This window comes from Silene latifolia, chromosome X, assembly GCF_048544455.1.
Source record: "Silene latifolia isolate original U9 population chromosome X, ASM4854445v1, whole genome shotgun sequence".
NCBI classification, from domain to species: domain Eukaryota; kingdom Viridiplantae; phylum Streptophyta; class Magnoliopsida; order Caryophyllales; family Caryophyllaceae; genus Silene; species Silene latifolia.
This window is the reverse complement of record NC_133537.1, coordinates 1,846,436-1,860,356: the sequence shown is the minus strand read 5'-3', so window position 1 is coordinate 1,860,356 and position 13,921 is coordinate 1,846,436. Positions and strand designations below refer to the sequence as shown.

Genomic DNA, 13,921 nt, shown 5'->3' with positions numbered 1-13,921 from the left:
CAAAAGGAGAAAAAAAAAACTACTCGTACAAAATATGAAAAATAACCACCTCGAATATGAGAGGGCTTGCAATAAAACTGGCATAAAACCGTCTCATATAAGAATTAACGATTCATTAATACGGCCATGTTTTGTTCATTTTCTTCCTCGTTTTGCGTATCTTTTGGGCTTGGGCCTAAGATCTCGAATCGTGGACCACCAAATATGTTGGCCTTGTTGTATAGGCCCAAGCCCAATACTTAGATGAATGAACACCTAATTCCAGCCCAAAAAATAAGATACCAATCTCACCCACAAAGCTACAAGTAAAAGAAAAGCAAAGCCTTGAGAAGTTGCACTCAGAATACTAAAAGCTGAACAGTTAACCCTCAACTCAAGTAAGCAATGACTTTGATGAACAACTGTTTCCTTCCATTCTTGGGTTACCTTCCTTAGAGAGTCTTCCTGTTGGGTTCCTTATGTTGATGATAACATGCCCATTTGATTTGTGTATTCTTAGTTTACCTTTTCAGGATTAATGATGTAATCAAGCTTGGATTAAGAAGTGTTGAAGTTGTTAATCATCCATTGTAATTAGTCGTGTGTCATCTAATGTACAAGCGAGAAAGTTAAGTATACTAGAGTAATAGAAATAAATCCAGATCGACATTTGTTGCTTTTACACGCAAAACAAATTATTTGGATTATGCCACAACTCGAGAAACTTGAAGTCCCTTTTATCTTTCAAATGCTTTCACGTGATTATCATTTTACAAAGATAAAAATCAGATTTTTATTAAGGAGGTAGTATCCAATAAAGAGTGGTTTGAATTATTCAAAATGTTTCCTCTTTGTGCAAATTCAATCCCTTGGTTTTTAAGAAAACAAAAGTTGCTTTTTGCCATATTGGTGTTAACTTGTCTTTGTGTGACTTGTCTCACATCCTTTGTTTTCTGAAATTACATGAGCATTTAAGGTTATCTTTCAAACCTTCTTTCTCTATTCTCACCTTTGCAAAAGACTCCTCTTTGGTGCAAGTGTTTGGGTGGCTACTATTGCTCCTCACATGCAAAGCCTTTGACCCTTCAAAACCCTAGCAACCCCCTTCACTCACCTCCTCTATAAATACCGAGTCCCTCCTTCATTATCTCTCAAGACTTTTCTGAATTAATTCTTCCAACTTTGCAAATCATTTTCAAAGCTTTAAAATTGTGTTTGTTTGCAAAATCCTTTAAAAGTCTTCAAGTGTCTTTCAGTTTCTACAGTCGTGGCCACTGTTGCTTCTCTATACTAAACTCTCTTGCTTAAAAGTGTTGATCTTGTAAAAGTTGTCCACCTCTATTCTTTGTTAAGAATGTGTTAGTGGAAACTTGATCCTTTACATTTTAAGTGTGTTAGAAGAGTTTAGGACGGAGTAGTCTTATACTCTTGACAACCGGAGTAGGTTGTGAGTTGGCAACCGGAGTAGGTTGTGCGTATTGAGTTCTAGGACGGAGTAGTCCTTTAACTCTTGGCAATCGGAGTAGATTGCGAGTTAGCTTGTCATAGAACGGAGTAGTTCTTGTACTAGCTTTGCAACCGGAGTAGGTTGGCGTCTTTTATTACAAGGGTCTTTTAGTTTTCGGAGTAGATCACTAAAGGAAAGTAATAAAAAGTAGATTGGACGTAGGCACTTGAGTTTCTTGCCGAACCAATTCAAAAATCTCGTGTTCATTGTTTATCTCTTTATTTCCGCTGCTTATTTACTTTGTTTGTTTGTTTTGTTTCGCTTAAACTTAGAAGTAACAGTTCACCATACTGTCGTATTTGGTCTGCAGTAATACTCCACAAACTGAGACAAATAGATACAGTCAGAACGATTGTTGCTTTCATACTTCAGCAAACATTCATTGTAACTTTGTTTGTTTTGTTTCGCTTAAACTTAGAAGTAATGTGATTCACCATCTTTGTCGTATTTGGTCTGCAGATAATACTCCACAAACCGAGACAAATAGATACAGTCAGAACAATTGTTGCTTTCATACTTCAGCAAACATTCATTGTGATACTTGTTCAATCTTTCAATATTATTCAAAGTATCCTCAAATCTCTTTTGTTCACTTAACTTACTTTAATCCAATAAAGTTGAAGTTAAAATTTTAAAAAGGGTACCTAATTCACCCCCTCCCCCTCTTAGGTACTTGAATCCATAAACTCAACAATTGGTATCAGAGCCTCGTGCTCTTGATAGAGGCTAATCCCCTTAGAGTTTGATTCGTGGGTAATGGATTCCGAGAAACACTCCAAGATCCCGGTCTTTACCGGTTCGAATTTTGGTTGGTGGAAACTCAAAATGGAACATTACATCAAAAGTATCGATTATCAATGTTGGAACATCATCCAAAATGGACCTCTTGCCATTGAGGAAACCGATATTCTTAACGGTTTCACCAAGACAAAAGAGGAAAGAAATTACAATGAGAACGACTTCAAGCTTGCCGAAAAGAATTCCAAAGCAATGTCGATTCTTCAACGTTGTGTTGGTGAGGGGGAAGTTAGTCGAATCTCCGGGTGTCCTACGGCAAAATCTATTTGGGATTCCCTTGTACTTGCTTATGAAGGGACGTCCCAAGTAAGAAAACACCGTATTGATCTTCTCATGCAACAATATGAAATGTTTAGAATGTCAAAGGACGAGTCTTTAAATAATTTTTCTTCTCGTTTCTCTTGTATTATTAATGAGCTTCAAAGTCTAGGAAGGAATTTCGAGTCCGAGGACATCATTCGAAAAATCCTTCGTAGTCTAACTCCTAAATGGCAACCTAAAGTCACCGCCATAGAGGAAGCTAAAGACTTGTCAACCCTATCTCTTCATGAACTAATGGGATCACTAATGGCTCACGAGTTCAACCTCGATAAGCATTCTAGTGAGTCATCAAAGGGAAAGAGTCTCGCCCTCACATCTTCTCCAAGTGATGAAGAAGATGAGGAGGAAGACGAGTTTGCTATGTTCACAAGAAACTTAGCCGGGTTGATAAATGGACAAGGTAACAAAAAGTTCACTAATAATTACTCGAAAAAACGCTTTCCTAAGAGACGACCTACTTCCACCGTGGGATGCTTTAAATGTGGTGATAAAACTCATCAAATTAAAGAATGTCCCAAGTGGGAGGAAATCAAATCTAAGGAAAGAAGAGAAAAGGTTAAAAAAGACTATAAACATAGAGTCATGAGTGCTATATGGGGAATGTCCGACTCCGAGGAAGATGAGGAACTCATCGAGGAGGAACTTGAGGCTAAAATGTGTCTTGCAAATCATGATAAAGAAAAAGTCTCAAAAACCTCAAAATTTGAACACTTAAGATGCCTCATGGTTAACCCCGACGATTCCGACTCCGATTCCGACAACGAGGTAAATCATCTAAAGGCCAAGGCTAGAACTTACTCCAAAGAGAAAGTATGTAAGCTTCTTGATCAACTTCTTGATAAGTGTCGGTCTCAAACTAATAAGCTTGATATAATGCAAAATGAGATTGAGGAAATTGCTCAAGAGAATTTTAATCTGAAAAATGAACTAAAAGCAACAGACTGCGTTACTGTCACTTCTGAGGCATATAATGAAGTCAAAAGAGTCAACAAGTTAAACAAGCATTTGACTAAAGAACTAGAGCGTCTTAGGTCGACACCCACGGACGTCTCTGACCTTGAAAATGTCAACACTACCTTGGTGATGCAAGTTTCCTCTCTAACCAAGGAACGTGATGATCTTTTGAAGGACAAAGACGATCTTGAAAATGAGATCTATGACCTTGTAGTTGAAGTTGTTGACTTAAGAGAAACAGTCTCCAAGACTCGTTTTTCGACCACGATTTAGACAAGTTTAAAAGAAAAGGTGAATGGTTGGAAAATGAAAATGAGTGTCTTAAGAGTGAGGTTGTTTGTCTCAAGAATGAAATAGAAGACCTCCATGAAAGGCTTACCTTCTTTCAAAAAGGTATGCCCGAATGTAGCTCTTCTAGCTCTTCTCCTCATCTTAGATCCGATGAAATCGTTGATCTAAACCAAAGACTCGACAAGATGACATCTAAGTATGAAGAGTCCAAAGAAAGAATCATTTATCTCGTGTCTAAACTCAACAATCACACCCATGACTTCATTGTTGAGAAAAGATTGTCCATTGAAAGTGTCAACAATGATGAACTCAAAAGAGAAAAAGAAAAGAATTTGCATCTTCTTTCACGTGTCCATGACTTGAGCAATGAGCTTGTTAATGCTAAGAACATCACTGAAAAATGGGAAGGAAGTCAAACCGTGTTAAACTTCCTCACGAATCAAACCGAGAAATGCGATAAAGCGCTGGTTTGGGGTTCAAATGGAGCAGTCAGATCGATGTTGCATCCAGAAGCCTATAAACGATTTTAGAGGAAGGAAGTATGTAGGTCTTCCCGAATACATCATTTGCAATTATTGTGGTGACAATGGTCATGTTTTTAATGGATGTACAAAACGTTTTGATGACATTGAAAAGAACACCAAAGCATTAAATGAAATGAACATTAAGAAAGACACCACAAGTTATGTTGATCACAAAAAGGGACCCAAATTCATTTGGGTTCCTAAACTCAAAAACTAATCTTGTGTAGGGCTTGGTGAGAGGCGGCCGCAATTGGTACTTGGATAGTGGATGCTCTCGTCACATGACGGGTGATAGAAGCCAATTCCTCTCACTTAAAGCGTATGATGGTGGCACGGTAAGGTTTGGTGACAACAAGAAAGGTGAAGTAATTGGTATTGGAAAAGTTGGTAAGTCATCCTTACTTTGTGTCGACAATGTGCGGCTTGTCAAAGGTTTGAAACATAATCTCCTTAGTATATCTCAACTTTGTGATAAGGGTAATGTTGTTGAATTTCATGCTAATATGTGTCGAATTTTTGATGCCACTACTAATGAACTAATACTCGAAGGAAGACGTGTCAAAGATGTTTACTTAACTAATTTGAACTCTCTATCCGGTCACACCATGTCTTGCATGAGTGTAATGAACAATGATCCTTGGTTATGGCATAAAAGGTTTGGTCATGTTAGTACAAAAACTCTTAATACCCTTAAAAGACTTGATTTGGTTGAAGGCATTCCTAATATAAAATTTGAAATTGATAAAGTATGTGATGAATGTGCTAGAGGTAAACATGTTAAAAGTTCCTTCAAATCCAAAAGAATTATGAGTACATCTCAACCTTTGCAACTTTTACATATCGACTTGTGTGGACCAATGAGAACTAGAAGTAGAGGTGGTAGTCGTTATGTGTGTGTCATTGTTGATGATTACTCTAGGTTTGTTTGGGCACTCTTCCTAAGCTCTAAGGATGAGACATTTGATGAGTTTCTAATTTGGCTAAGAAAAATTCAAAATAAACTTGGTTTAAAACTTGTTTCAATGAGAACCGATCATGGAACCGAATTCGAAAACTCATCATTTGGTGCTTATTGTGATGACAATGGTGTAGACCATAACTTCTCGGCTCCTAGAACCCCACAACAAAATGGTGTGGTTGAAAGGATGAATAGAACCCTTGAAGGAATGGCTAGAACAATGTTATTAACTAGTAAGTTGCCTAAGAACTTTTGGGCCGAAGCGGTAAATACCGCTTGCTACATTTATAATCGTGTCATGATAAGGAGTATTTTAAATAAAACTCCCTATGAATCATTACGTGGAAGAAAACCCAACATTTCATATTTTAGATGTTTTGGAAGCAAATGTTTTGTTCACAACAATGGTAAAAATAACTTGGGTAAGTTCGATCCACGTAGTGATGAAGGAGTATTTATCGGATACTCCGATCATAGCAAGGCCTATAAAGTCTACAATAAACGAACCTTGTTAATTGAAGAAAGCATCCATGTCATTTTTGATGAATCTAGTGTGCTTGGACAGGTACAAAACATGGATGATGATGATGAGGATGAGGACGATGAATTTGAGATTGGTCTTGTTCGAAAAGACTTCGTGTTCACGGATGAAGAAGCTCCCAGCACTGAATTGCAACAGACACAGAGACTGTCGCCATCAAAGGAAAGCAACAACTCAGGGGGAACACGTAGTACTTCTGATTCCTCTCTGGAAGCAACAGACCCAACGACTGTTGCTTCTACCTCCAGAACTGAAGAAAACCAAAACAGTGAGGATGAAGAACCTTCCAGGCCAATGGAAACATCACGTGGATGATGCGGTGAGGGGAACAAGAAACCATTGTTCCAAAAAAGTGGAAACATCAAAGCTCTCATCCACTCACCAATCTCACAAGTGATCTCAACTCGGGAATTCGAACAAGATCATCCGTCAACAAATCCGCTCACCTCAATGAGTATTGTGCTCATAATGCCTTCCTATCTCAAATTGAGCCTTCAAATGTGATCGCCTTGATCGATGCAGATTGGGTGCTTGCCATGCAAGATGAGCTCAATCAATTCAAAAGAAATGAGGTATGGCACTTAGTCCCTAGACCGCCTAATCGTACCGTCATTGGTACTAGGTGGGTCTTTCGCAACAAGCTTGATGACTCGGGAGAAATCGTAAGGAACAAGGCTAGACTAGTGGTGCAAGGTTATAACCAACAAGAGGGTATTGATTACGATGAAACCTATGCACCGGTAGCTAGACTTGAGGCCATACGATTGCTTATAGCTTTTGCGGCTCACAAAGGCATTAAACTCTTCCAAATGGATGTCAAAACCGCTTTCTTAAATGGATATTTGGAAGAAGATGTCTTTGTAGAGCAACCACCGGGTTTTGAGAACAATGATTTGCCTAACCATGTTTTCAAATTAGACAAAGCTCTTTATGGTTTAAAACAAGCACCAAGATGTTGGTATGATAGATTGTCTAAATTCCTTATTGAAAATGGTTTTAAAAGAGGCTCCGTTGACAAAACATTGTTCTTGAAGCATCAGATTTAACTGTTGGTTGTACAAGTATATGTTGATGACATTATATTTGGTGCAACAAATGAACTCCTTTACTTATATTTTTCGGAACTAATGAAATCGGAGTTTGAAATGAGCATGATGGGTGAGCTAGGATTTTTCCTTGGGCTCCAAATTAAGCAATCAAAGGATGGAATCATGATCCATCAACAAAAGTACATCAAAGAAATGCTTAAGAAATTTGGGATGACTAATGGTAAGCCTCATGATACACCTATGGTAGCCGGGTCCAAATTGGACAAAGATGAACTCGGTAAGAATGTTAGTGATAAGGTGTATAGAGGTATGATAGGCTCACTTCTCTACTTGACCGCAAGTCGTCCCGACATCCTCTTTAGTGTATGCTTATGTGCTAGATTCCAAGCAAATCCGAAAGAATCACATTTCAAAGCCGTTAAACGAATTCTTCGGTATTTGATTGGAACACAAAATCTTTACCTATGGTACCCCTTATATTGTCCTTTTGATCTTATAGGCTTTTCGGATGCGGACTATGCGGGGTGCACGGTAGATAGAAAGAGTACCTCCGGAATTGCAACGTTCTTGGGTCCTTGCTTGATTTCTTGGGCCTCAAAGAAACAAAACACGGTAGCTCTTTCTACGGCCGAAAGTGAGTACGTTAGTGCGGCACATTGTTGTTCTCAACTCCTTTGGGTAAAACAACAACTCTTGGATTTTGGTATTATTTTTGACTCCATTCCTTTAATGTGTGATAATACGAGTGCAATAAATATTTCAAAAAATCCTATTCAACACTCTAAAACCAAGCATATTGATATTCGTCACCATTTTATTCGTGATCATGTGGAAAAAGGACATGTTAAACTTATCTTTTGCAAGACCGAAAATCAAATTGCCGATATTTTTACTAAACCACTTGCAAGAGAACATTTTGAGAAATTTAGATTAGAAATTGGGTTAATTAATAGCATGTGATTTTTGTGTGAATTTTACACAATTCCTTAATTGATTAAATTAAATTTGGATATATGTTATTAAGTGTTCTAAGTGCATTGAATTCATGATTAGACCAAAAATTGACACCGTATTTGTGAGTCGGTAATCACTCAACCTCATATCTAAATTTACGTTTATTATATGCTACCTTGCGTTTTTATTTCGAGTAATTGAATTTGTTTAAGTCGGGCCAACCACCTCTCCTACATCATTTAATGGGCCATTAAACATCATTTAACAACCCACCATCTACACCTACCCGTCCAAACTACCTAAACCCACTAACCTTCCATCTCCCAAATCCAACTCCCTCATATCTCACCTATCCTAACCCACCATGGTCAAAACATCCTTCAATCCGTATACTAACCCTTTCAACCACTTTCAAATGGATGTCTCCTATACTCTTCAAATTGCTTAAAATCTCTCATTTTCAATACCCAAAGACCCCACCCCTTCACATTCAATTCACTTATGTTGCAAAGGTCTATGTGAAACAAAGAACCAAACAACTACTTGTTCTACATATGCATCAAGAGATGATTGGAAAGTTGGTTAGAAAAACAAAGATAGATGAAATTGAAAATTGAAGTTGGTTAGAAAAACGGAGATAGATGAAATTGGAAATCGAAGTTGGTTAAAAAAAAAAAAAAAAAAAAAAAAAAAAAAAAAAAAAAAATGGGAAGGCAATATGCGAAATGTCAAAGTGATTGTAATTATTGGAAAACATATAGAAGCATTGAGGATGAATTTCTTGAAGAAAGTAGTAAGGCGAAAATTGGGGGAAGTAGAAAGGAAAGCAACAGTGTATACGACTGTTGCTATGCTCAAAGGTCAAAGTAGAAAGGAAGTCACAGTGTATGCCACTGTTGCTATGGTCAAGATCAATTTTTGTCAAGAATCTTCATGAAATGAGAGCAAAATATAAGAAGTTGATGATCCCCCATCACATGTCGTGTACTAAGGATAATATGAGAAGTTGATGTTCTTTCATCAAATGTTGAGAACTTATTTGGTGCATACCTTGGTGGTTTCAATATACAAAGTCCAATGCAACAGTAGAGATGACTGTGACTCCGAACTTCATTGTCAAACCTCAACCTTTTTTCAATCCTCTTCATTATCCTCAAAAATGATGACCAAACTTCTGCACCCTAAACTTGTCTTTTGCCTTACACCTTTTGTTCCACCCTTGGTTGTGCCTTTCTAAGACTATGTTTTATTACTTGTTATTTTGAACAATTGGTGGTGTACTTTAAACTCTATTTAGCTTTGTTGAACTTTGATTAACTTATGCTTAATCCTTGTTAATGTTGACCTTGTTACCTTGTCACACTTCCATGTGTCTTTTTGTGTTTTCTTGTGAAAAATCTGCACTCTAATGCTTGTGACATCCCTATCCTTTTGATGATGTCAAGAGGGGGAAAAGGTAAACTCATGCTTTGAATCTCTTTGCTTATTAATTAAACTAATGGCTTGTCTAACCTTCTTAGCTTGATTCTTGTTTGGGGCAATGTAAAATTGTCTTGATAGTTTGATTCTAGCTTTTGCCCTTGGTAAGGTAATATTGTCCCTTCTCTATCATTTGATCTTACTTGTTAAAACTCTTGAATTAAGGTGTTTACATTGCTTATACATTCGTTTGGGGCTTGTCATCATCAAAGGGGGAATTTGTTGGGTTCCTTATGTTGATGATAACATGCCCATTTGATTTGTGTATTCTTAGTTTACCTTTTCAGGATTAATGATGTAATCAAGCTTGGATTAAGAAGTGTTGAAGTTGTTAATCATCCATTGTAATTAGTCGTGTGTCATCTAATGTACAAGCGAGAAAGTTAAGTATACTAGAGTAATAGAAAGCAGTCCGCACGATTGTTGCTTTTACACGCAAAAAACAATTTGTTTGGATTATGCCACAACTCGAGAAACTTGAAGTCCCTTTTATCTTTCAAATGCTTTCACGTGATTATCATTTTACAAAGATAAAAATCAGATTTTTATTAAGGAGGTAGTATCCAATAAAGAGTGGTTTGAATTATTCAAAATGTTTCCTCTTTGTGCAAATTCAATCCCTTGGTTTTTAAGAAAACAAAAGTTGCTTTTTGCCATATTGGTGTTAACTTGTCTTTGTGTGACTTGTCTCACATCCTTTGTTTTCTGAAATTACATGAGCATTTAAGGTTATCTTTCAAACCTTCTTTCTCTATTCTCACCTTTGCAAAAGAATCCTCTTTGGTGCAAGTGTTTGGGTGGCTACTATTGCTCCTCACATGCAAAGCCTTTGACCCTTCAAAACCCTAGCAACCCCCTTCACTCACCTCCTCTATAAATACCGAGTCCCTCCTTCATTATCTCTCAAGACTTTTCTGAATTAATTCTTCCAACTTTGCAAATCATTTTCAAAGCTTTAAAATTGTGTTTGTTTGCAAAATCCTTTAAAAGTCTTCAAGTGTCTTTCAGTTTCTACAGTCGTGGCCACTGTTGCTTCTCTATACTAAACTCTCTTGCTTAAAAGTGTTGATCTTGTAAAAGTTGTCCACCTCTATTCTTTGTTAAGAATGTGTTAGTGGAAACTTGATCCTTTACATTTTAAGTGTGTTAGAAGAGTTTAGGACGGAGTAGTCTTATACTCTTGACAACCGGAGTAGGTTGTGAGTTGGCAACCGGAGTAGGTTGTGCGTATTGAGTTCTAGGACGGAGTAGTCCTTTAACTCTTGGCAATCGGAGTAGATTGCGAGTTAGCTTGTCATAGAACGGAGTAGTTCTTGTACTAGCTTTGCAACCGGAGTAGGTTGGCGTCTTTTATTACAAGGGTCTTTTAGTTTTCGGAGTAGATCACTAAAGGAAAGTAATAAAAAGTAGATTGGACGTAGGCACTTGAGTTTCTTGCCGAACCAATTCAAAAATCTCGTGTTCATTGTTTATCTCTTTATTTCCATTTGCTTATTTACTTTGTTTGTTTGTTTTGTTTCGCTTAAACTTAGAAGTAAATGTGATTCACCATCCGTCGTATTTGGTCTCATGATAATACTCCACAACCGAGACAAATAGATAGATTAACGATTGTTGCTTTCATACTTCAGCAAACATTCATTGTAACTTTGTTTGTTTTGTTTCGCTTAAACTTAGAAGTAACAGTTCACCATACTGTCGTATTTGGTCTGCAGTAATACTCCACAAACTGAGACAAATAGATACAGTCAGAACAATTGTTGCTTTCATACTTCAGCAAACATTCATTGTGATACTTGTTCAATCTTTCAATATTATTCAAAGTATCCTCAAATCTCTTTTGTTCACTTAACTTACTTTAATCCAATAAAGTTGAAGTTAAAATTTTAAAAAGGGTACCTAATTCACCCCCTCCCCCTCTTAGGTACTTGAATCCATAAACTCAACACTTCCTTTTGTCTGAACACTCACCTGTACTTGTCTACCAGCATTTCTATATAATGGCGGTCCGAATACTTCTTTCCGACCTCCCGACTACTATTCATCCTTTCAACAATATATCAACCAGAAGAGATAAAAATGGCAGATTGGGGCCCGGTGATAATGACGTTGGTTTTGTTCATCCTGTTGACGCCTGGATTGCTCTTCCAGCTGCCCGGGAAGAACAGGGTGATTGAGTTCGGAAACATGCAGACTAGTGGCGTGTCGATTTTAGTCCATACTGTCATTTACTTCTGTCTCATCACCATTTTATTGATTGCTGTTGGCGTTCATATCTACACCAAGTAGTCCTTGTTGCAGTCCTTCAAGCATTTCATTGCTGAGATTTTCGCGTTTCATTTTATTCTTCTTGTGTTTCGGTTTAATTTAAATTCAAGGAAGTTGTGCATCTTAAACTCCTGAATGTAGGGATTTGATGATGTAATGCACCTTTTTCATTAGGTAGTTTGATTAAAGAGCTACAAATATATCAAGTACCAACTTTACTGTAACAATTGACCATTAATCTAAAATCTATTATCATCCGACTGAATTTGCCACTACAAGAATTCCTGTTTCGGGCGACTTAAAATGGCGACTGATGAAAATAGTCGCCAAATTAGCGACTGAATAAAAAATCGGGCGACTGAAGTTAGTCGCGAATGGGAATGTGATCGAGGACGGAGTTTGGAGTACGTGAAATATCATTGAAGATATTTCATTTAACACCCGAATTTCTGTATCCTCTTCTATTATCATTGTTTTCTGTCGAAGTAAATTCAGTTCATGAATGAATGATGTACGTCTGTACGAGTATTTTTTTAGCAGATTATTAAGGAGTCGTTTGGTTACATACGGGAACTTACAATGCCTATGAAGTGTCATATCACATGATTTTAGAATTCATGTGAATTAGAAAATGTTGTTTGGTTACATGTAGGCATTGTAATTCATGTAGGCATTCCCACTTACCTAGAGGGATCTAGGTAAGCAACTTCCTCCATTATGGAGGAATTGGAATTCATGGGAAGTTTCAATTCATGTGAATTGGGGTAACCAAACAACCTACCCATTTTGCAATTCACATGAATTAAAGTTCCTGTGTAATTTAGTGGGCAACCAAACGACCCCTAAGTGTAACTTTGTGAGGGATAAGGGATATCCGTTAATAGTATGGGCACATCATGGCAGGATAAATGGTAAAACAAGTGGACTACATTGTACTATTGACCAGGATCGAAAGAGGATAATATAATAAGTTTAATTTAAGCCCGTTTGTATATATGAAGTTGTATAATAAATACGTCATTCAGATTAATCGAAAGACAAGTTGTTCAAGTTTGATTTTACGATTTTTTATTTCATACACGGATTTTACTAAATTATACACGTAGTTGACGATTTTACAATGAGAAGTACTACTTAAGATATTATCTTCAATGTATAGTATCAATAAAATCTTCTTGTTATAGCATTTGTAATTTGTAATTATTAGAATATCCTAGGATATATTCTTTTATTTGTATTTTTGGTAAATATATTTTAGCATATATTTAGTCATTAATGCCTTGATCTTAGGAGGATTACTCGGCTAATGTTTTGTAATTAGTTAGCTAATTAGTAATCTTTTGATTTAGTCAAATATTATTAGGTGATTTCATTCCTAATTTAGAGCCATGTATTACGGCTAATGTGCTAGGTTTAGGATAGAATTAGCTTTACACCTCAAGTATATAATGTACATTTCACATCAATGTTTATCATCCAACTCTCAATGATAAAAATCGTTTTCTTATATTTTCTCTAAACTCTATCAGTGCTGGTACTATAGTCTTGATTACTCTAATGGGTAAAGCAAAAATACCGGTTGTCGTAAAAGATTTAATAGCGTCTTTAATTCCAAGCAAAAATGATGCTTCCTCGGCACAACGCACCAAACGATTATTCCCAATTGAAAATGAGTTTGTATCCACGTCATACGTTTCACTGAAGCCCTAGACAAATGACATTAAGCCGTGTAATTGTGAACTCTCCATTGGAGTTAGTTTTACTTTAATGATGAAATTAAAGTGTAAAACTAGCTACAATGGAGGGTTCACAATTCCGTGACTTAATGTCAATTTCGAGAAAGAACGCTACGTGGCTTTGTTGTGGGCTTTAGTGGAACGGTATGAAATGAATAAAAAAACTCATTATCAATTGAGAACTATTGTTCGGTCTTTTGTGCTAAGGAATCAGCATTTTTGTTTGGAATTACAGATGATAGCAAATCATTTGTTGAGCCTAAGCACAAGGGAACAAATTTGAAGAACTTTCTTTAATGATAAAAATTCAAAATCAGATTTTTGGAAATTAACGTGCTTTATTCTACATGATGAATTTTATTTTCAGTTCTCCACGTGATCTCGATCAATGCATGAATTAATCATTTTTAGTTTGTTGGAAACGGTCTAAATATAATTCTGAACTAATGTTATTTTCCTGATAAAAGCAAGATTATGCATCAAATTATTATGTTAGATATTTAGATTTATGATGTTCTTATCCTAAACATCTTATTAATCTAATACAAGTGTGCAGGTGGGT

At 36.6% G+C, this 13,921-nt stretch overlaps 1 protein-coding gene across 1 annotated transcript; it reads left to right on the top strand.

Annotated features, from left to right (window-relative positions):
• The first annotated feature begins 11,340 nt into the window (after window positions 1-11,340).
• LOC141621132 (uncharacterized) lies at window positions 11,341-11,878 on the top strand. The gene has a single exon (XM_074437828.1). The coding sequence runs from the start codon at window positions 11,435-11,437 to the stop codon at window positions 11,642-11,644; it is 210 nt and encodes a 69-aa protein (XP_074293929.1). The 5' UTR covers window positions 11,341-11,434; the 3' UTR covers window positions 11,645-11,878.
• Window positions 11,879-13,921: the final 2,043 nt, after the last annotated feature.